General features: G+C 33.5%; 3 protein-coding genes across 11 annotated transcripts; 2 read left to right on the top strand and 1 right to left on the bottom strand.

Moving 5' to 3' along the window:
- Positions 1–589: 589 nt before the first annotated feature.
- LOC114260436 (protein RER1B) lies at positions 590–4,259 on the bottom strand. 8 transcript variants are annotated; one of them, XM_028200555.2, is made up of 6 exons: positions 4,106–4,196; positions 3,855–3,947; positions 3,519–3,585; positions 3,015–3,381; positions 1,107–1,287; positions 590–952 (listed from the first exon to the last, which is right to left on the bottom strand). In XM_028200555.2, the coding sequence occupies exons 4-6, from the start codon at positions 3,359–3,361 to the stop codon at positions 902–904; spliced, it is 579 nt and encodes a 192-aa protein (XP_028056356.1). In that variant the 5' UTR covers positions 3,362–3,381; positions 3,519–3,585; positions 3,855–3,947; positions 4,106–4,196; the 3' UTR covers positions 590–901. The 8 variants fall into 8 exon arrangements, with proteins under 8 accessions (XP_028056356.1, XP_082723293.1, XP_028056357.1 ...); XM_082867167.1 differs by having other exon boundaries at positions 3,519–3,586; positions 3,875–3,947; XM_028200556.2 differs by having other exon boundaries at positions 4,094–4,147.
- A 6,317-nt stretch (positions 4,260–10,576) lies between these two features.
- On the top strand, positions 10,577–13,727 carry LOC114260444 (CBL-interacting serine/threonine-protein kinase 6-like). The gene is made up of 4 exons (XM_082923938.1): positions 10,577–10,724; positions 10,835–11,325; positions 11,413–11,601; positions 13,704–13,727. Exons 1-4 carry the CDS (start codon positions 10,577–10,579, stop codon positions 13,725–13,727), a joined length of 852 nt encoding a protein of 283 aa, XP_082780064.1.
- On the top strand, positions 13,125–22,199 carry LOC114260438 (soluble inorganic pyrophosphatase). 2 transcript variants are annotated; one of them, XM_028200565.2, is made up of 9 exons: positions 13,125–13,321; positions 17,080–17,252; positions 18,608–18,636; positions 19,460–19,525; positions 20,220–20,327; positions 20,437–20,502; positions 21,325–21,445; positions 21,766–21,847; positions 21,957–22,199. In XM_028200565.2, exons 2-9 carry the CDS (start codon positions 17,117–17,119, stop codon positions 21,997–21,999), a joined length of 651 nt encoding a protein of 216 aa, XP_028056366.2. In that variant the 5' UTR covers positions 13,125–13,321; positions 17,080–17,116; the 3' UTR covers positions 22,000–22,199. The 2 variants fall into 2 exon arrangements, with proteins under 2 accessions (XP_028056366.2, XP_028056365.2); XM_028200564.2 differs by having other exon boundaries at positions 13,303–13,514.
- The last annotated feature ends 354 nt before the right edge of the window (positions 22,200–22,553 follow it).

Below are 22,553 nucleotides of genomic sequence, written 5' to 3'. Positions count from 1 at the left end.
TTTTAACCTAATATTAAAAATCCTAATTTGAGAAAACTTTCAATTTTTTTATGAGAAAAAAAATATAACGAATACAAGTTGAATGTGATGTTTTGTCTTCTTAAACTAAAAAATCTATTTTATTTTTGTGACTATTTTAACCAAAAAATCCTTTAACCCAACTTCCCAAACATAGGCTAAAAAATTATGTTTCAAAAAATAATTAACTTTTTTTTTATAATAATTTGATTATTATGAGAAAAAAAGTAAGATGTGTGATTTGAATGTAATATTTTACCTTATTAACTATTCTAACTTATTTTGTCTTCAATTATTTTAGTCTCTAACCCTCTTCCCAAACAGAGCCTGAGAATTATGAGGACTCTAGCTATCAAAGGGAAAGACATGCGTGGTTCTTTATTTATTTTCATATTAAATGACATGATTTCAATCAGAGCAAATACACAGTTGACAGTGTCTTGAGCAAACACTCTTGCCCACTCTACAAGATCGGTTGTAGGCTTTGATCCACTCCCCAAACAATGTCAAAATGTCTTCATAGAGCCTTAACCGCTGATATCTGCACATATTCATTGATCATGGAACTTCATTGATAGGGAAACTCACCTATTCTTTTGGTTGAAGACGGACACAGAAAGATTCATTCAATACAAAGATCACTAGACAAACAGTAGCATTGGAAGGAGACAGTATGAAATTTTGCAATATCATATAGTCTTCAAACTACATCTATTCTGCCCAATGGACGGCAAGTCTGCTAAACCTTCCTGAGTTCCCTTCGTAGAGATCCTATAATCCCGCTACAATATGCAGTACACTTATATATTTAGCAGATTCTAAAAGCATGTTAAGAGTGTCTTCTTTTCTTCAGGACTGCTCAGAATATGGATAATGGAGAGCATCAATCTCTAGGTGAACTGCTACCTCCCGCACGCTTCTTGCCAGCATAACTCTGTCGTAATTATTAGAAGAAGATATCACCGTTACACAAATGAACAAGATAAATATAAAATGAACCAACCACAAGCCCAAGACACGGTCAACATGCAAAAATAGTTATGAAAGGTACAGATGATAAAAATAACATTGAACAAATAATCACTCACCTGCTTGCCAATATCGAATGGGATATATTTGTATTTAATCATGTGTATAATTTGACGCTTCATTGTGAGAACAAATAGAACAATCCAGTAGCATAAGAGTATCGGCCAGAAAACAGGTACATCCAGCACAGAGAAAAAGGTCAAAATAAATGACACTACAAAAGCCTTAGTGATGGAATACCTGAAAAAGTGAAACAGGAAGATGTATTTATCTGGTCTAACTCGGCAAATTGGTAAGGTTCACACTGTCTAAATGAGTTTCAGATACATAAGCAATAGTTATATCCCATTTATCAATCTGAATGGAAGTTATAGAAGGCAATGCAAAGCTTTGGGTGATTTGAGAGGTGCCCATCATATTGAACTGATCTCCCAAACAAAATTATTGCAATTAGTGTGGAGTCATTACTAAGACACCATATTCAGATGGACATGCCACATGGACCATGTGATATCCCAAACTGGTAAAATGAGCTTTACATAATAGAAGCAAAAACTTCACAGGCCAAAGCAGAGTTTATAATACTATAACAAATATGTCCATTTTCCCAGCTAGGATATAAAAAAATTCTTGATATTTGACATGCAGCACATGCTATACTTTCACATTTCCCCCAAAATAGTTGGTTTCACATCAAGTTGTCAATGGAGTGACTAGATTTTTTGGGGGAATATTTTTTAATTATATTATTGTATTTTTAGATATTTTGAGGTTTTAGTGATGGAATTTGGGACTTAAGCTAGTTTATATAGAGGCGGTGTTTGGGAACAAATTTTTTGAGTTTTTTTTTTGTTTTTTTCCACTAAAGACAAATTGGTTAAAAAACTAAAAAAAAAACAAATCCAAACAAAATATCACATCAAACCCCATAATCATTTCATTTTTTCTCTCACAAACATCACATCCAACCACAAAAAAACCCAACTATCTTCCCAAATACAAAAACAATTTTCTCCAATAATATCCTACAACTAAAAAAACCTACGAAAAAATCCACTTCCCAAACACCCACAGAAACTACTTGTTATTCGGACATTGTCAGGCTTATAAAATATAAAAATCAAATTGCGCTTTTAATCTCCCTATATATATATATATATATATATCTTCTTGCTACGTTCTCTTTCTTTTGGGGAGATAGAAACAAATCAACGTAACTATGTGTCCATCATGTGCTTGAACAAATGCTTATGAGAATAGGGCTGCATAACATCAACTACCTTAAACTCAAAACAAAACCAATAGCTTCAATTGTTTTAAGGACTCAAGTCGGCTATACACATAAATGAAATGGAAAGGTAGGGAGAGAAAGGATAAAGAAAGCATCACATGAAGAGTGATATATCTCCCATGTCAGAAAAAGAATTGACAAGCAATTTAGTAAAATAATCAACTTCAGGTCGAAGATGGTTCCTCCAGTATGCCAGGATTCTACAACAATTAAAATATTACCATCTTCAGTTCCTACTTGGGCTTGTAAGTTGTAACACTTTCTAATGTTAAGGGAACAATTGCAATGCCATTTGAGAATGCGTCAACAACGCTTTCATTAAAACCACATCATGATTGAAAGGTATTTGTACCTTTCCAGAAAATAACTCAAAATTATATAAAAAATTATCACTACCTTTTAGAGTATGAAAGGATGTATAACCAAAAATAACAATCCCTGGAAACCACTGCATACACATCTTTCCATACAATTTGACAGGAACTCAGCCAATTACATTCTGACACTTGATTTGAGTAGACAGTAGACACTCTAGTAATATTTCCAACTATGATGGTAAAAATGCTACACTATGGACAACAGATGGAACAAAACTTAGCCGCTAAAACAGTAAAATTTAAATCAACAAGAAGCATGCATACATAGCAATTGAAGTAAACCAGAAAGACTTTATTACCAAAACCGAAACTCAGGGAGGCGGCGAATGAAGGGCTTGAATTCATCGGAGTCTTTCGTGGGCAAAGAAGCTCCATCCATAGCTTCAAGCTCAGGGTCAATCTTCGGTGACAGAAACCCAATCAAGAGGTTTAGCACATAAATCCCAAGACCGTAGGACACAACATAGAAGCCTCCCAAAGAATAAACCCTTAACACATAAATCAAAGCCACCACCAATGTCCCCATCCACCTTTGGGCCGTATGAGGAGTGGAACGATCCAAGTAGCGCTGAAATGCTATCCAAAAATCATTTCTCCATTTCGCCATTGGCACTTCAGTCGGAACTTCATCTCCTATTCCCTCCATGTTAGACTCGCACAATTCACCTTATTAAGGCCCCATTCAAAACACATAAAGATAATAGAGTATTGTAGCAAGAAAGAGTAGGAAATCAACGAAAACTACAGCACAAAACATTAATATAACAAAAGAAGAGAAAATATATGTTAAATAGAAATTGTACCTTTTCTTTGCTCGCCGATCTCCTTAAAGATTGCAGATCTTCAATAAGTAAACAAGTAAAATGAACCCTAGAATCAGAATCACAATATATGTTAAGACTCCTATTCACTCTATTAAGCACCATTAGAAACGCAAGAAAGAGCACGAAAATGATGAAAACTAGAATAACAACATAACAAAAGAAGAGAAGATCTTGAATTAGGTTAAAAAGTACAATGAACCCTAGAATTAAAATAGAGTCGCACAATTCACTCCATATAAAGAGAGTATTATAGCAAGAAAGAGCAGGAAATTGATGAAAACTAGAGTAATAACATGGCAAAAGAAGAGAAGAGACGTTGAATGAAAATTTGTTCCCTTTTCTTTGCTCGGTGACCACTGTAGAGATTGAAATGCAGATCTTCAATTAAACAAACAAGGACAATGAACCCTAGAATTAGAAATGATGATTTCAGGAGAAATGATGATTTCAGGTAAAATGGCGAAATGATATTAGAGTGTGAGCAAATTAGGGTTTTGAATCAAAGAATCGAAATGAGAAATTTTGGAAGATAAAAAGGTTGGAAGTTGAATTACAGGTAATCGTACCAGGTGTTGCTCGTCGAGATGGTAGTGTTCGTTTTTAATTTTTTCTTGGTGATTCGAGGAGTGATTCTCAAGTCGTGAACGAATTTTTTAATTTTTTTTAAATTACAATTCACCTCAAAAGATTAATGATTCATCCACTATACATATTTATTTCAGCCTGAATTCAATAAATTTCATCCACTATATATATTTATTTCAGCCTGAATTCAATAAATTTGATGGATATAATGGTATTATTTAGTAAAAAAATTAATGGTCGTAGTTTACGAAAATGTTCTTTTATAAGAGATTTTTATGGTGATAAAATATTTTTTCAAAAAATATATAGAGTTTCTTTGAAATGTGGATTAGTTGTTTTAATTTTTTTACTTTATGAAAGTCTCGTTTGGAATAATTTTTTTAATTTTTATGAAAAAAAAAGAATTATGAAATAAATTTGATATTTTATCTTATTTAATTAAAATAATTTATTTTAGGGAGTTTTTTTTGATAAATCTACTTTCTAAGAGCTTTATTCCATCCAACCCATATTTTTTTTGACTATTCCATTAGATCCTATTTGAGATAAGAAAACCAAAATACCATTTTCATCTACTTATGTTCCATTTAGTTCACATTATTTTCTTATGTTTCAATAAGTCTTATGAGTGACATAATTACCAAAATACCCCTATTGTGAATGTTCACACCGTCAATGTGAATGTGAATGTCGTCAATGTGTAGGGGCCTGGCCCATGTCAATCATCGTGGGTGCCCGGTAAAATTCGAGTCGGGCCAGGGCGGGTCCAGCCCGTTGACAATGTGAATATTCACATTGACATGTTAACATTCACATTAATAGGAGTGTAAAATTGGTCCGCGTCCCATGGCGGCGCGAAATCCGCCTGCGGCCCATGGGCGGCCCGAGGCGGGCCCGGTCCGACCCGTTGACAATGTGAACATTCACATTGATAAGAGTACAAAATTGGCCCGAGGGCTCGGCCCGGCCGGTTGACAATCCGAATATTCACATTGACATATTAACATTCACATTGACAGAAGTGTAAAATTAGCCCGCACCTCGTGGCTGACCGAAACCCGCCCACGGCCCGTGGGCGGCCCGAGGCGGGGCCGGCCCAACCTAGCCTGTTGACAATGTGAATGTTCACATTGACATGTTAACATGCACATTGATAAGAGTATAAAATTGGCCAGCGGCCCAGGGCGGGCTCGACTCGGCCCGTTGACAATGTGAATATTCACATTGACATATTAACATTTACATTGATAAGAGTGTAAAATTGGTCCGCAGCCCGTGGGCGGCCCGAAGCCCGACCGCAACCCGAGGCAGGCTTGGTCCAACCCGTGACAATTTGAATATTCACATTGACATGTTAACATTAACATTGATAGGAGTGTAAAATTTGCCCGCTGCCCGAAGCTTGCCCGCGGCCCGGGATAGGACCGGCCCGGCCCGTTGATAATGTGAATATTCACATTGACATGTTAACATGCACATTGATAGAAATGTAGAATTGGCCCATGGCCCGTGGGCTGCCCGAAGCCTGCCCATGGCCCGGGGCAGGCTCGTTTGGGTCCGGGCCCGAGCATGTCCGGGACCCTAGGCTAGGGCCTAGGCCATCACTTGAAAGCCTGGCCTGGCTCCGCCCATCAACTCGCTTAAGGCCCATTCAAGGCTCGGTTCGAGGCCCAGCCCGCGCCAAGGAGCAATGTCTTTTTTTGTGAAAAATAATAAAATTTTGGTAGAAAAAATTAAAAAGAATTTTAAAAAAATGGCCAGGCCCGCCCAAGCCCGACTTAAAGCTCGAGGCTAGGCCCAGGCCCACCGGTCCGACCCGAAGCTCGATCCATTGGCCCGTCTAAAGTCCGAATACCCTTGTGCCAGGGCTAGGGCCTGGGCCTAATTTTTTGGCCCATAGGCCGGGCCGGGTCGGCCAGGATTTTTTCGGACACTCACGAGGCTCGATATGAGCCGACCCGGGCCTCTACGTATTGATGATATGAACATTCATATTGACGATGTGAACATTCACATTATGGGTATTTTGGTAATTATGCCTCCCATAGGACTTATTGAAACATAAAAAAATAATGTGGACTAAATAGAATATAAGTAGATGAAAATGGTATTTTGGTCTTCTTACCTCAAATAGGACTTAATGGAATAATCAAAAAGAACGTAGGCTGCCCGAAGCCCGCCTGCGGCTCGGGAAAGGCTCGTTTGGGCCTGGGCTCGAGCCTAGTCCGAGACCTTAGGTTAGGGCCTGGGCCATCACTTTGAAGCCCGGCCCGGCCCATCGGCCCGATTAAGGCCCATTCAAGGCTCGGTCTGAGGCCCTGCCCACGCCGAGGCCTAGTGTTTTTTTTTTTGGAAAATAATAAAATTTTGGTAGAAAAAATTAAAAAGAATAAAAAAAAATGGTCAGGCCCGCCTAAGCCCGACCCAAGCCCGAGGCTAGGCCCAGGCCCAGGCCCATCGGCCCGACCCGAGGCTCGATCCACCAACTCAGGCCCGGACCCAAACGAGCCTGCCCCGGGCCGTGGGCAGGCTTCGGGCAGCCTACGGGCCGCGGGCCAATTCTATATTCCTATCAATGTGCATGTTAGCATGTCAATGTGAATATTCACATTGTCAACAGGCCGGGTCGGGCCTATCCCGGGCCGCGGGCAAGTTTCGGGCAACGGGCAAATTTTACACTCCTATCAATATTAATGTTAACATGTTAATGTGAATTTTCACAATGTCACGGGACGGGTTGCGGTTGGGCTTCGGGCCGCCCACGGGCTGCGGGCCAATTTTACACTCTTATCAATGTGAATGTTAACATGTCAATGTGAATATTCACATTGTCAGCGAGCCAGGTCGGGCCCGCCCTGGGCCACTGGCCAATTTTATACTCTTATCAATGTGAATGTAAACATGTTAATGTGAATATTCACATTGTTAACAGGCTGGGCCGGGCCCGCCTCGGTCCGCCCACGGGCCATGGACAAGTTTCGGGTAGCCACGGGGCGTGAGCTAATTTTACACTCCTATCAATGTGAATATTCACATTGTTAACAGGCCGGGCCGGGCCCGTCCCGGGCTGCGGGAGGGCTTTTGGCCGCCCATGGGCCGCAGGCCAATTTTATACTTTTATCAATGTGAATGTTAACATGTCAATGTGAATATTCACATTGTCAACGGGCCGGACCGGGCCCGCCCATGGGCCGTCGGCGGGTTTCGCGCCGCCATGGGACGCGGGCCAATTTTACACTCCTATTAATGTGAAGTTAACATGTCAATGTGAATATTCACATTGTCAACGGGCCGGGCCCGCCCCTGCTTGCGGGCGGGGTTCGGGCCGTCCACGGGCCAATTTTACATTCCTACCAATGTAAATTTTAAAATATGAATGTTCACATCATAAAATTGCTAACCGTTCAAAAAATATTTATAAGGGTATCAAAATTAAATATAAAGGCATAAGTGTCCAAGAAAATAGTGTAAATCAAGAAAAAAAGATTTTATGGAATAAAATTATACATGCATGGGACTAAATGGGTTAAAAAGTTCCTTCATGAACTTCTTGGGTTAAAACACTTCTAAATTGGATTTATCAATAAAAATCCCTTTATTTTATGCTATATAATTATTTTAGCCCTAACCTATATCCCGAGGCCATAGTGACATAATTAGCTTGCTTGGTTCCATTTTTTTAAAAATACTTTTCAAAAAATTCTACTTTTTTATTTTCTGTATTTCTTTGTTTTTACTGAATTTTTTTTAATAATTTAAGTAATTTTTTTACTTTTTAGACACACCTAACATAAATACATCTAAAAAGTAAAAAAAAAAATGTAAAAAAAATCTTTTAAAAATTTACTAAATACCAAAAATTAAAAAAATATATTATTTTTTATTATATTCCTATATATTTATTAATTTTTTAAAATATTTTTTCATAATTTTTTTACTTTTTAGATACATCTAGGTAATGTGCATCTAAAATAATTAAAAAAAAAATTAAAAATTTTAAAAATATTTATTAAAAACAAAAAAATATGAAAACTAAAAAATTCAATTTTTAAAAAATTTAATCCAAAAAATTCAAACCAAACACGAATAGTTTTACTAGTCAAAGTTTATGTACTCTTTTGTAAGAGATTTTTATGAGAATAGATTTTCTTTCAAAAAAAAATATAGTGAGTGGTAAATTTTTTGAGAAATAGTGTTTTTTTTTTTTTTTTGAGATTTTAATACATATAATATTTAAATATTTTTTATCAATAATTTATTAATAGTATGGATGAAAGTATAAATATATTTAAAATTAATTATATTAAATAAAACAAAATAAATTTATTTGATAATCACAATTCGCATTGTTTAATATTGTAAATTGCTCCTAAAATTATGTTAAAATTTTAAGTTACAAGAAGGAGTGTGTACAATGTGATTCGGTTCGATTTGAGAATCAAATTAAAATCAAACTGTAGATTGTAGATTGATAAATTTTTTATCCATAGCCAAACCTTGGTTTGGTCGGTTTCAACTTATATATAACATTAATTTGCATCAAATTCTATATTTTATATTTATCTTACATTTATTTTTACTTTGATATTTTAATAAAAGTTAAAAAAATATATATGTATTAATTATAGTAGTACAGAACAGTTTCGAAAGTAAATTATAAATTTTAAATCACGAATTAAATTATTTAGCCGATTTTAGTAGATTATGCGTATTTTTCACAATCCTAGTTATAAGTTTATTTTTTAATTCTAAATGCTAAATTTTTAATGGGGAAAGTCTATGGTGGTGCATACCATATGCATTCTACTATAAATTTGTGTAATTTTATCACAAAAATTCGTAATATTAACTACAAAATGCTTAATCTTGTCATAATTCACCTAACAAAATGTCTAAAATTTGTAGTTCATACAACAAAAGTTTGTGATTTAGTTACGACATTTCTTGTTATATCAATTTGTGGTAAGACTATGCATTTTGTAATTGAAGTTATACAATTTTGTGATAAAATTACGTCAATTTGTAATATAATGCATATGGCAACTTTGTTCAAAATTAGAAAAAAAGAAAAAGAAAAAAATTAGCAGTCATATGACATATAAATATTTTATTATATAGAACTCACATCCTTCACACAAACTCAAATTGTAATATATATTTTTTAAATTATGTGACAGTTACCAGGGTATTTTTTAAAATTTTAAATAAAAATTATTTTTAAAAGTAAATTGGAAAAAATTAAAATATAAACAGTCAAAATGAGAAAAAATAAGTGGAAAAATGAGCCGAGACTCTTATAGCCGAGTGTCAGTGTGATGAGTAGAAGATTGATCAGCAACGACCCCTTTAACTTATAATCTAACTTTATTAACATATCGCCATTTTATCTTTGACGATGAAAAAAAAAAAAAAAGAAGGCAAATTACCTACACCTTCCTTGAGGTTTAACGAAATTACAGATTCCCCTAAGGTTTCAAAAATTACATCTCGCCCTATCACAATTAATGCCGTTAACGGATATCATAAATTAACTAAAATTTCTTTTGACAAATAAGGGCAAATTACCTACACCCCTTTGAGGTTTAGACGCATGAGGCAAATGGGGAGAATTAGGCATTTTGAAGCTGTATTTTTCGGGCTCCAACGCATGAAGCAAATGGTGAGGCATTTTGCCAATTCTCGTTTTGGCTCTCCACAAGCAGCCAGCCTCTATTGCTAGGCAAAGTGTGTTCCCGCCAACTCAAGTGACTCTCTTTCTCTTTCTCTCTTTTTCTCCATTTCCCGTTCTTTCCCATCAACGATCTCTCTCAACAGCTATCTACTGATTCGGCTTTGGATGATTTCGAAAACCCAAAATTTCAGCTTCACATTGGGTTTGAGGAAATACCGACAAGGTCGTTGTCTACTCCTGATTAGCTTGAAAGAAATGCAAAAAATAAAATGGAGAGACTTAAAGAGTATTCGGAAAAGCTCGAAGTATGTGCTTTGAAAGTGCCTTTGAATGAAGGAAAAGCAATTCATGGGCAGGTCATCAAGAATGTGATAGACCCAAATATGCACTTGTGGGTTTCATTGATTAATTTCTATGCGAAATGTCATGTTTTTAATTTTGCGTGTCTGGTGCTTGATGAAATGCCTGAGCGGGATGTTGTGTCTTGGACAGCTATGATTTCTGGGCTTGTTGCTGATGGGTATGGAAATGATTGTATTTATTTGTTTTCTGAGATGCGGAATGAGGGTATTAGACCGAACGAGTTTAGCTTAGCAACTTGCTTGAGAGCTAGTTCCATTTGCTTGGACTTAGAGTTTGGGAAACAAGTATATGCAGAGGTAATTAAGCTTGGGTTTTTCTTAGATATTTATGTCGGGTCTGCTCTTGTTGACCTTTTATGCGAAATGTGGTGAGATGGAATATTGAGATAAAGTGTTCTTTTGCATGCCCAAGCAAAACGATGTGTCGTGGAATGCGTTGCTTGATGGATATGCTCAGATGGGGCAATGAGGAAAATGTTTTGAAAATGTTTTGTGGGATGATGAAGTTGAAAATGAAGTTTAGCAAGTTTACTTTGACTACTGCCCTTAGAGTCCGGATCCTCTGCGGTTGTTTCTGTGGCGGGTCAAAACAACGTCGTTTTGACCTCTCTCTTTTTCTTTTTCCTTTTTTCCTTCTTTTTTCTTTTGTCTTCTTCTTATTCTGTTTTCCAATGCAGGTCGAAGCTCATTGCTACAAAACTGGAACAGATGTCAAACCTCCTTCATTCATTTCAACCTCTACATAGGAATGCTAACAGTTTTTCAAACCAACACCAGGATCATTGATTGCACCTGCCACCGCAAACACATCGAAGACGGTTTTGGCGAGACTGTCGCCATGAAAATCGTCTCCCAAGACAAAATCATCAAATCCAAAATGATAGATCGAGTGAAGCGCGAGATATCGATAATGAAGAAAGTTCATCGCCCCAACGTCGTAAAGCTCCACGAAGTCATGGCTACCAAGTCCAAAATATACTTTGCTATGGAGTACCTCTGCGACGGCGAACTCTTTGAGAAAGTCTCCCAAGGCCGATTGAAAGAAGACTCAACTTGGAATTTCTTCAAACAGTTGGTTTGCGCTGTTGATTTCTGTCACAGTCACGACATTTACCACCGCGATTTGAAGCCCGAGAAACTCCTCTTAGACAAAAATGGCAATCTCAAGGTCACACACTTTAGAACTCATGGACATAACTTGGTTCAAATTCAACAAAACAATTCCCCAAACACATGAAGCAAATGAGTGAATCAGAGAGGGATTGAATCGGAGGAGGAGAAAGAGAAGGAGATACTGAATGTGTTTCATATAATTTCATTATCGGAGGGGTTCGATTTGTCGCCATTGTTCGAGGAGAGGAAGATGGAGGAGGAGATGACGTTTGCGACGGCAAGCAGAGTAACAGAAAGGATGGAGAAGATGGCGAAGGCAGTGGAGTTCAACGTGAGAAAGAGCTTCGGCTTGCCAAAGAAAAAGACAAAAGAAGAAGGAGTTTCAGCTTGCATTGAAGGGGGGAAAAAAAAAAGAAGAAGAAGAAGATCAAAACGACGTCGTTTTAACCCGCCGCAGAAACAATCGCAGGAAACAGCGGCAGAAGATCCAGACTCCTACCGTCAAGGGTTTTGCCAATTCTGGGAATTTGGGAGCTGGCAGGGTTGTGCACTTTATTTATTTATTAATGTTTATAATAGTTTTCTTTTAAAAATTAGTTAGGTTAGTTTGATTGGTTAACTAAAATAAAGAGTATGGTTGGAGTGTACACTAACTAAACTAGTTAGGCAAAACAAAGAAGGTAGTTTTCTGTGTACTTTGAGGAGGCATTTTAGAGAGTATAGTTGGAGATGCTCTTAGCTAAATTACAGATTCCCCCATGAGGTTTAGCTAAATTAGCATTTTTAAATAAGTTATGAAATGCAAAATTAAAATAGAAAAGCACTTATCACACTACAAAAAATTGAGATTTTAGAGACTAAAATTTAGGAACAAAATTATTTTTAGGGGACCAAATATTTTTGTTGCGAAAAGTGTCGTTATTATATTTTTAGCAACAAAAATTGAACATTAGTGATTAATTATTATCTTTTTGGTATCAAATTTTTTGTCCCTAAAAATCTATTTATTATTGACATTTTAAAATTTTTATTGCTAAAAGCCTTATTTTTGACTTTTTAGGGCGATCTTTTAACGACTATCTTCACGATGATAGAAATCTTAAATTTCTTTTGTAGCAAAATTTTCACTTTTAGATATCAAAAAAATTGGTCTCTAAAACTCTTATATGTTGTAATGTTAAATGGTGAAAATATCATAAAATTAACAAATAATTAAATAAGTTTAAAAAAATAAGAAATGACTTCTCAAAAAATTCTTAGAATATGTTTGGTTTGATTTTTAGAAATTTATTTTTAAACTTTAAAAAAAAATTAAAAATTAATTTGGTTAAGAAATAAAAAATAAAAAATAAATATTATTCTTACATAATTTTATCTTTTGAGTGGTTAGAAATATTTTTTATAAATTAAATATATTTTTTCATATTTATTTTTATTAAATTAGTTTTTATTTTTTTTTAAATTCTGATTTTTTTTTCTAAACAACAAATCAAACATAATTTCAAAAATTTAAATTCTTTTTCCTATCTAACGTAATTTTTTGTAAATTTTGTTGATTTATCAAAGAAATTTCAGCAGCGATAATATCATCCATCAATTTATATTTTGATAATGTCAATTAACCATTCTTAACGTTTAATTAATGGTAGAGACTAAATTATTATGTAAATATAAATTTTGAGAACGGAATGTAATTTTTAAAATTTTAAAAAAAATTTGTAATTTGCCTAAACTTTAAGGGAGGTGTAGATAATTTCCCAAAAAAAAAAAAAAAGTGTGAGAAAGTGTCTTGACATAATTGGACCAAGTGTAATGTATCCTTAAAAAAAGTTATCGCTTTTAAAAAATATTAATAAAATAAGTGGCTCACACTTGGCATTCTTAATAACCGTCCGATTAAATTCGGAAGGAACCGCGATCCAACGACCCGTTTGGACAGCCAGGCCGACCGGTGAAACGATGCGCGAAAAGTGACAACATCATCTTCTCTCGCTCTCTCTCTCTCCCTCACTCATCCAAGCCTTTGCTTCACATTGCAGCAGTGTCTCACTGTAAGCTACCCTCTCGCATCCTCTCTCTCTCTCTCTAGTATAGTTGTTTGCATTCAAATAGATACTTCTGTATAGTTTGTATACTTGTTTGTTTATGCATAGATTTTTATTTTTGTTTTCTTGTCGTGGATTGTATTCAATCCTATGCTACTTTTGGGAAATTGATTCTGAAACCCTTTTGGAGATTCAATCGGTATGAGAGTTCTCTGCTTTTGTTTGAGTTATTAAACGAAGCTTCGTTTAATTTATTTATTTTTTAGTTTTATTTATGGTGGTCATGTGGATGCTTAATACACTAATAGTTGTTTATCATCCAATCTAATGGTTTTTGAAATGCTAGATTTATTCTATTTTTGCACTTGGAAATTCTTTTAATTTCCAGGAAAGAAGTTACCTGTTCTCTTAGAGCATCTTTTTGTTAATGTGATATGTATGTAGCACTCCAAATTTACTTTTTATATTTTATTTTAATAAATCTTTTTCAAAGATTCCATTTCAGTTTTCAGAATTCATTTTTCAGAAAATTATATTTTTTTATTTTTCGTATTTTTTTTTTCATTGAATTTTTTAATATTTTAAGTAATTTTTTTAATTTTTAGTATAATATTTGTGATTTTTTTTAAAAAAATAATTCATTTAATACCAAAAATACAAAAAAAAAAAAAAAATCAAGTACATTTTTCATATTTTTGTGTATTTATTAATTTTTTAAAATATTTTTTCACAAATAATTTACTATTTAAATACAACTAAGTAAGGTACATCCAAAAAAGTAAAAAAAATTACTTAAAATTTTAAAAATATTAATTAAAAACAAACCAATACGAAAAACAAAAAAACTGAATTTTCAAAAAATTGAATTCAGAAAATTGAAACCAAACAGACTGATTCTTATTCTAAAACTCTATTTTAACCATTTTTTTATGAAATAAAACTATTTGTAATCCTGACTTTTTTAAAATGAGTTAATTACCTAAAAGTCTTATTTACAAATGTTATGGTAGCTCAGTTTCTATTTAAAATTTTTTGAACCAATAAGTCCTATTTAGCAAAATTGAGAATATTATCAGTTTTTTTCAATTTTTAAAATTAAAAACATTATCAATTTTGCATAGTAGTGTTCTAGATAATTGTTTCACTAACTGATAGAAAAAAACAAAGCATGAGATTAAACATTTTTGTCCTTCTATTTATTGGTTTGATTCAATTATCTAATAAAGTTGAGAACATTATCGTTTTTTTCATTTTTAAAGTTTTTTTTTTCAATTATGCACATCAATGTTTCATCATCATGCTTCTTTATAGACACAAATTGTTCAGTTTTACACAAAAAAAAATAATTTAGTTTTTTCAATTTTTTCAAGAAAACACTTTTCAAAAAATTTTATTTTTTTATTTACCGTATTTTCAATGACTTTTTTTAATATTCTAAGTATTTTTTTTAATTTTTAGACACATCTAACATAAACAAAAGTATAATATTTGTGAAAAAAATCTTTAAAAGTTTTATTAAATACCAAAAAAAAAAAAACGAAAATTCAATACATTTTTCGTATTTTGTATATTTATTAATTTTTAAAATATTTTTTCACAAACATTTTACTATTTAGATACATTTAAGTAAGGTGCATTTTAAAAAGTTAAAAAATTACTTAAAATTTTAAAAATATTCACTAAAAACGAAAAAAAACACGAAAAATAAAAAATTCAATTTCTAAAAAGCTGAATTCAGAAAACAGAAACCAAACACACTGATTAGTTTTTTTTTTTTTTTTGCACATAATTTTTTTTAGTTTTTTCAATTTGAAAGTTTATGTTTTAAAGTTTTGAAAATCAAAATAAATGTCAACTCATCATGTTTCTTTATAGATAATCGAAAATGATGAACAATCATTATTTGAAGGTCAATTCCGACTATTAAAAATTTAATAAAATTTGAAGGTCCAAAAAAATCTTAGTTAAGACTTAATAGAGTATAAATTCATAAATTAGAACTTGTATGTAAATGCCCTTTTTAAAATCTCATCAAATTTGAGTACAAATATAACTTTTGAAAATTTGGTTCATCCTTGATTTGGTGAAAAAATTGCCTATCAATTTGATGAAATAATTGGAGCACACTTTTAGCCATTTTTCATCAAATTTGGATTCAATGAAAAATTTGATAAAGGATTGGAGATGCTGTGAATACTACTAGTTTTAGTGTGTGTATGCATGCACCACGCACACATAAATTCAAGGGTGGTGTCTGTTGTGCTATGTGGTTGATTTTCTCCTAATGTTTCATTTTTGCTTAAATTTGACCGATACCACATATGTGTTTCTCTCTCCCCTAAGTTATTATCTAGTCTTTCTGGAATATGTGGCGGTGCCCGACCATTGGTGTTTTGTGATTTTCCCAAATTATTCCTATTTATTGGGGGCTAGGTAAGTACACAACCCTTTGTTATTGGGCGGTGGACTGGCACATCGCCAATGTGGTGTTCTGGATCCACATGAGTGCCTGCCCACACACTATTTGTTGGGTTTATCTCTGTTCTAACCCTATATTATTTTCTCTTATAATTGGCAATTCATATTATTTTCTCTTATTTTCCCTTGTGTTGCATAATTCATTCCTGCATCACTGAGCACAAATAGTTCTTGAGTTGAGATATTGGGTAGCCTGCTTGAGTTGTTTAGCTTCATGTGTTTCTCATTATGGATCTTTTCCTTTTTAAGTTTTTGTTTGATATAAGTTTTGTTATGAATCTTCCTTGGCGGGAAAGAAAAGGATAGATTATAAAACTATTCTTGTTCATAATGTTGCAAAATCACTTGCCCTTGTTTTTTGTTTTTGGGAAAAGTTCGCTTTATCCCATGTGGTTTGGTGGGCCAAGTATAGATAAACTTCCTGACATTAAAAGAATAAGCATATTACTCTTGTGGTTATTTTGGGCTAAAGTGCACCGTCATAGTTTCCAGTCAAACTAACTTGGAGTGCAACTCGTGCAATGTTGAGAGTGAACCATTTTTTAGATAAAATTGCCCTTTATAATTCTTCCAAAGTACAAATAGCGCAATTCATACTTTTATTATGAATATATATTTTTTTTACCTGATTCAATGATAACAATTAAAGGTATTGAATTTTAATTACTCAAGTTAATTCATTACAAGTTTAGAAATCATGTTGATTTTCAACAAAGTATGTGAAACTTTAATGTGAGTTTTTGAAAATTTATGAGAAATTCGAATTAGTTAGCTGGCAGTGAAGAATAGGAGAGAAGATGAATAAGATGAAGGTATCAAGTTCAATTTACAAGTGCCATTAACGGAAGTTAGTGGTGCACTTTAGTTCAGAAAACATAGGGATTTATGTGCTTATTTTTGAACGTCAAGCACTTTAGTCCAGAAAACAGAGGGATTTATGTGCTTATTTTTGAATGTCGAGGCACATGGTCCAAACCACAAAGGGGTAAAGTGAAATTTGTCAAACATATTAAAAACAAAATTATATTTGAGATGCTATTTCAATGACAACAACATCAGACTCAAGCTTTGCAACTTGTTCCATTGTTGGCTTAGCAATCCAGCTATGTTAAATATGCAAAGCACTTTTCTTTTTTCTGATTCTTTTTCTATGTTTTTATTGAAAGAAATGGAACTCAAGCTTTTATTGTGTGATTTGCACTCCAAATAGATTGTGATTTGTTGAATTCAGTTATAATCAGACAGTTATTTACACTGTTTATGTGATTTCATCTATTGTATGATAGTATCTTTTGCCGCAAGTTCACAACTTTGAAGGCTAATATGGCTAACAACATTGAAGATGGGAGTGAAAAAAGTTCAGGAATCCCTCATGCTCCCGTTGTCCTCAATGCAAGAATTCTCACATCGATGTCCCGAAGATCTGTTGCTGCTCACCCCTGGCATGACCTAGAAATTGGTACAGCTTCTATTCCTTACATATTACTATTACTCTCTAGGCATCAATGATATATAAATTTCAGTTGCAACATCTTTGTGTCAAATATACATAGCATCTCAATCTTTCTTCCATATGGAGTTGCTCTATTTGTATATATCTAGTTTTAATTAATACTATTTTATGTGGAGTCATTTCACCTGTATGTTATGGAGTTCATTAGGGCTTGTTTGGTTGTGTTTTCATATTCCAGAAAATCAAAAAAATTGGTTTTGTTTCTGCTGGGGCTTGTTTGGTTGTGTTTTCATATTCCAGAAAATCAAAAAAATTGGTTTTGTTTCTGCTGGGATTTTTTTTTTAAAAATAACCCACTTTTTAGGAAATGCAAAAAAGTTATTTTTGAATTTTTAGAAACTATTTTCTCACAAAAATGAAAATGATGGGTGTTTTCAAAAAATTTTATTGTTGTTTCCAAAAACACTAAAAATGAAAATGAAGAAAATGACAACAACAATGGGTGTTTTCAAACTTTTTATTTTTTTGTTTTTGAAAACACCAAAAATGAAAATGAAGAAAATGAACACACAACCAAACATGCCCTTAAATTCCCCTTCATGATGCCCCGTGGTGGAGCTATGAAGGGACTCGGGGGGCACGTGCACCCTCTCAGGTTCTGCAAAATTTTTTTTATTTTTTGCATATAAGGAAAATAATTAACCAATAAAAAATTTATATAGAAATAACATTTAGAATGATTTCTTAGTGACATTTTTCAAATTATGAAAATAATGGTGGTTGTTTTGATTGAAAATGAAAAGATTACAACAAACCACATTATTAAAAAAAATTTAGTGCAACAGTGATGTCAAATCATCACTTACATGTAAACATAGTTAACCCCACTACGAAAATGAGAAATTATTGAATTGCTAATTATATTTAACAAGTGTGATTGACCTTCCATGCGTTATTTTATTATTGATTAGTGATATCATATATCAATGATAATGTGATATCACTATTATTTATATATTATTATATAATCTATTATAAGACATACAAAATTCTTTTGCATTGCCTATAATACACTAGTTACAAGTAACACCATATATTTTCAATTCTGACTTTTCATAAGGTCAATTGTAAAAACAAAAATTTTTAAAAAATTATATTAAATATTTAAGATTTTGTGTGTAATATTAATTTAAAAACTATTTTCTATTGTTATTGATTATGAGAAAAAAAAATTCAAAATTTTAATTAACAAGTGCCCCTTCTAAACTATTTTTCTGGCTCTGCCACCGATGCTGCCTATTCTATTTAGTATGCGATCTCACACTTTTATTTGTTTATGCTTCTTGTTTTAACTCATGCAGGCCCAGGTGCACCAGCAGTTTTCAACTGTGTGAGTTTGCTTTCTATTATCTTGCTTGTTGTGAGCTTTAGGAAGATCCTCTGCTTTCTATTATCTTGCTGGCTGTGAGCTTTAGAAAGATCCTCTTATGTACACGTTTTGCTTCAATGAGCCTGCATGCATTATGGTAGCATTCAATGGTTATGATGGATGCTGTGTCAGTATTGTACAAGACTCTGTCATCCTTAACTTCCTTGTTGAGGCTCTTTATCTAAGCATGACAGGGACACAGCACAGTCATGCCAACAAATCGATTACCAAAAAAGTGCAAGATACGACACATGAGAGGCATATACAAAATATATGGTTTCATATATTTATTATATGTCATATATATGAATATTTCATTAAAAATAAATAAAAAATAGAACATAATTCTAATTCCTAAAGTTTAAAGGATGAGGGATTAATAGCTATAAATCTATGTTGTTTTTCTATTATCATTATATCCTCTAAAAGCAAAAATAGTATGACACATTTGGATGTGTGTTTGATACATGTCCGGAAGTGTCTGATGAGTGTTGGTGTTGGACATTCGTCGGATACAGATGCACACCTTCTTACAAGTGTCTGTTTCTTAGCTCTTTATTGTGGAAGAATTATACTGCAACAAAATGGAACTGAAGGAACAAGGTTGAGTCACCCATGGCCAGGGACCTAAATGCATTGTTGCCAGTGGATGGATTAGGAGTTGTTATTGTATGGCCTGGTGGCTGGTGCCAAGTCAGCATTGCTTATTTGTCAATCAAGATTATAACAATATATCTTTGGAATTTTAACTCTACTTAAATCCTTATGCAAAGATCTATGGCAGGTTGTTGAAATTGGAAAAGGCAGCAAAGTTAAGTACGAGCTTGACAAGACAAGTGGCCTAATCAAAGTAAAGTTCCTTGTCTTTTCCTATTTCCTTCAATTGTCAAATTACATCAAATGTGAAGTTATAATGCATTCTCTCAAATTACAAGGTAGTGTAATTTATTGCCAAGTTTTAGGAAGTAGAACAATGTTATTTAGTGGAAAATATGTATCTAATTTTTTAGACTCAGAAATACTTGCAATGCTCTATCATATATATATGCATATATATGGTGGTTATGTGATTGAAAGATGGATATTGTTTCAGTTTCAGAAAGAAACAAAACGGTCAATTTTCCTAGTTGTGTGTGTAAATGTTCTGTTATAATGGTATAGATCCTGTAGTGGATGAGTTCCATATACAATTTCTGTGCATATGCTCACTTTGTTGGACGACTATAGTCTTTCGATGTATGTTGAGAATAAATATATCAATTATTATTATTATTTGTTACTTGTAATCAGTTTTTCTTTCCAATCCCATCCAATGTGCAAGTTTACAGAATAATCTTTGCATCTTCAGCTTAAGGTCTTCCATTTAAATTGGCAATTGGAGAAAATATAAAAAGCATAATGACATCTCATGTTGAAATTGTTTGTCTATCTCAACTCACCCCCAACAAACACACATGATAGTTGCAGAACCAAAGAAAAAAAGAAAATGAAATAATGTAGGGGAAATGATTATTTTAACTAACAAATACAATTTTTGCACGTAGGTTGATCGAGTGCTGTACTCATCAGTTGTCTATCCACATAACTATGGCTTCATCCCACGAACCCTTTGTGAGGATAGTGATCCTATGGACGTTTTGATACTGATGCAGGTAGAGCTTCTTTTTGGTACATCTGTTCTTACCGCTGTGGAATGTGCATTGGACAACTTGTTTGAGCTAAACTACCAGTCTTAACTTTTGAATTTTCTGTCTTTATTAGGAACCTGTACTACCTGGTTCTTTCCTTCGTGCTCGTGCTATTGGATTGATGCCTATGATTGATCAGGTAAAGGCTTTTCTTGTGTTGTTTTATTTTGTGTCTTTGTTGCTTAATCTAGAATATTATATAAAGCAAACAACTCGCTTGGCATGAACAATTTTGTTGCACAACTTTGATTCCCAAAAAGCACACAAGAAGACTATATTTTCCCCAAATATTTATGTTGCCTTGCAGTTACCATAAGGATCAAAAAAGTAAATCACTAAAACAAGAACTGCTATCCACTATCCACGACTATATCTCTCCACTTTCTTCAACGATTTCCTCCACACGTTAGTGCAACGCTTCTAGTTGAATAAATATTTGGGAGTTGCAAACTTGGGCAGGCAAGGATAAAATGTGCATAAGTTTTACCTTTCCGTTAGATCACAGAGCCCTGAATGCCCAAATACCATGTATTGCCTCAATATCCCATAAATGAAATGGTCAAAGTTGCTTGATTTTTCCCGATAAAGATTCTGTCTCTGTACAAGGAAGTGTTGCCCTAACTTCAACTTTTAGTGATAGGATAACTAGGTTTCCTTTCTTAAGGTTTTCATAAAGTATCAATTATCTATTTTCTATAAATTCTTTCACATGAAAACCTTGAAAACCATGTTCACTTTGTTTATGAATGAAGTTGATGAAGGAGCAATACGATACAAAAGGGAATTAGGTGAAGTTGGTGCCGATCTTCGCTGTTACTTCATGAAGTTTCTGATGTCAAATCTTTTGAATTTCACAAACTCTCTAAGTTTGACTTTAATATTCTTCATTCCATTTGCTTTAATTTTATTTGATGCCATTTGGAATAATAATTACTCAGTAGGTAAATGAATCCATGTGTAGGGTGAAAAGGATGACAAAATAATAGCAGTATGTGCTGATGACCCCGAGTTCCGCCACTACAAGGACATCAAGGGCCTTCCTCCACACCGCCTTGCTGAGATCCGTCGCTTCTTTGAGGACTGTATCCATCAACACCCACAAAAGTTCTTTATTTCTTCGTACTCATAATCTTTTAGTTTTATTCACAGCATTTCCGGTGTTGTTCCCGTCAATTCAAGATGCTGATGCAGACTAATGTCCAGCTTCATTATTTGCATTCCAGTGTACATTATTTATCCAATGCGATCAGTTTTAATTATTCAAACATCCTACAAATTTAAATTTTTCTGAAAGCATTTAGATATATAAACTGAGAAATAAATTTTGAAAGAAAATTCAAGTTTTAGGATCTGTTTTGTGGGTTATCTGCCTTGTATATCCTTGATTTCTCATGAATGATAGACAAAAAGAATGAGAACAAGTCTGTTGCTGTGAATGACTTCCTGCCAGTTGAGGCTGCTGTCGAAGCTATCAAGTACTCGATGTGAGTGTTTCATGTTTTGTATTCGGATTGTTTTGTGCGCCGACCTTTAATCATCAGACAGTTCTTCGCTAGTCGTTATTTATCTTTACATGGTTGTTTCTTGTTTCAGGGATCTGTATGCTTCTTACATTGTTGAGAGCTTGAGGCAGTGAATTAACTTCAAAATTTATATAGGTAGCAAGCATGTCTATCTGCACTCTTGAGCTATATTTATAATAATTATGTATCAAATTAACCATCCTGTTATTATGAAAGCTCGTATGCGATACTTCTTGTAATTTGGAGTTATTGTAGAGTGCAAAACTAGTTTAACAACATCAAAATAATTTTAATGGTTGCTACTTTATTTGAATGATGACCATTGTCAAAAGTCGATTTTGTTACTTCCTAATATGATGCACATGCTCCGATCACTGGGTTAATCTTAGTGGTTAAGCTTACTTCCTAATAAGATGCATTTTCTTCTTTGTTTTAGTTTTTGAAGGTTTTTTTTTTTTCTTTTTCTGTTTGTTTATTTGTATGTGTGGAAACTTTTTGTTCTTCTGCTTTTTGGTTATATGTAAATGCAGTTTTATTTGTCCTCAATAATAATAATAATAATAATCATCATCTTAGTGGTTACTGGTCTTTTTTTTTTTTTTATAATTATTTTGTTTTAGTGATTTCAAAGGTTGTGAGTTTTAGGGATGGCAATGGATAACCTATC

The sequence above is a fragment of the Camellia sinensis genome, chromosome 4 (genome assembly GCF_055761805.1).
Source record: "Camellia sinensis isolate YWXY chromosome 4, ASM5576180v1, whole genome shotgun sequence".
NCBI lineage: Eukaryota > Viridiplantae > Streptophyta > Magnoliopsida > Ericales > Theaceae > Camellia > Camellia sinensis.
This window is presented reverse-complemented; position numbering and strand designations above follow the sequence as displayed.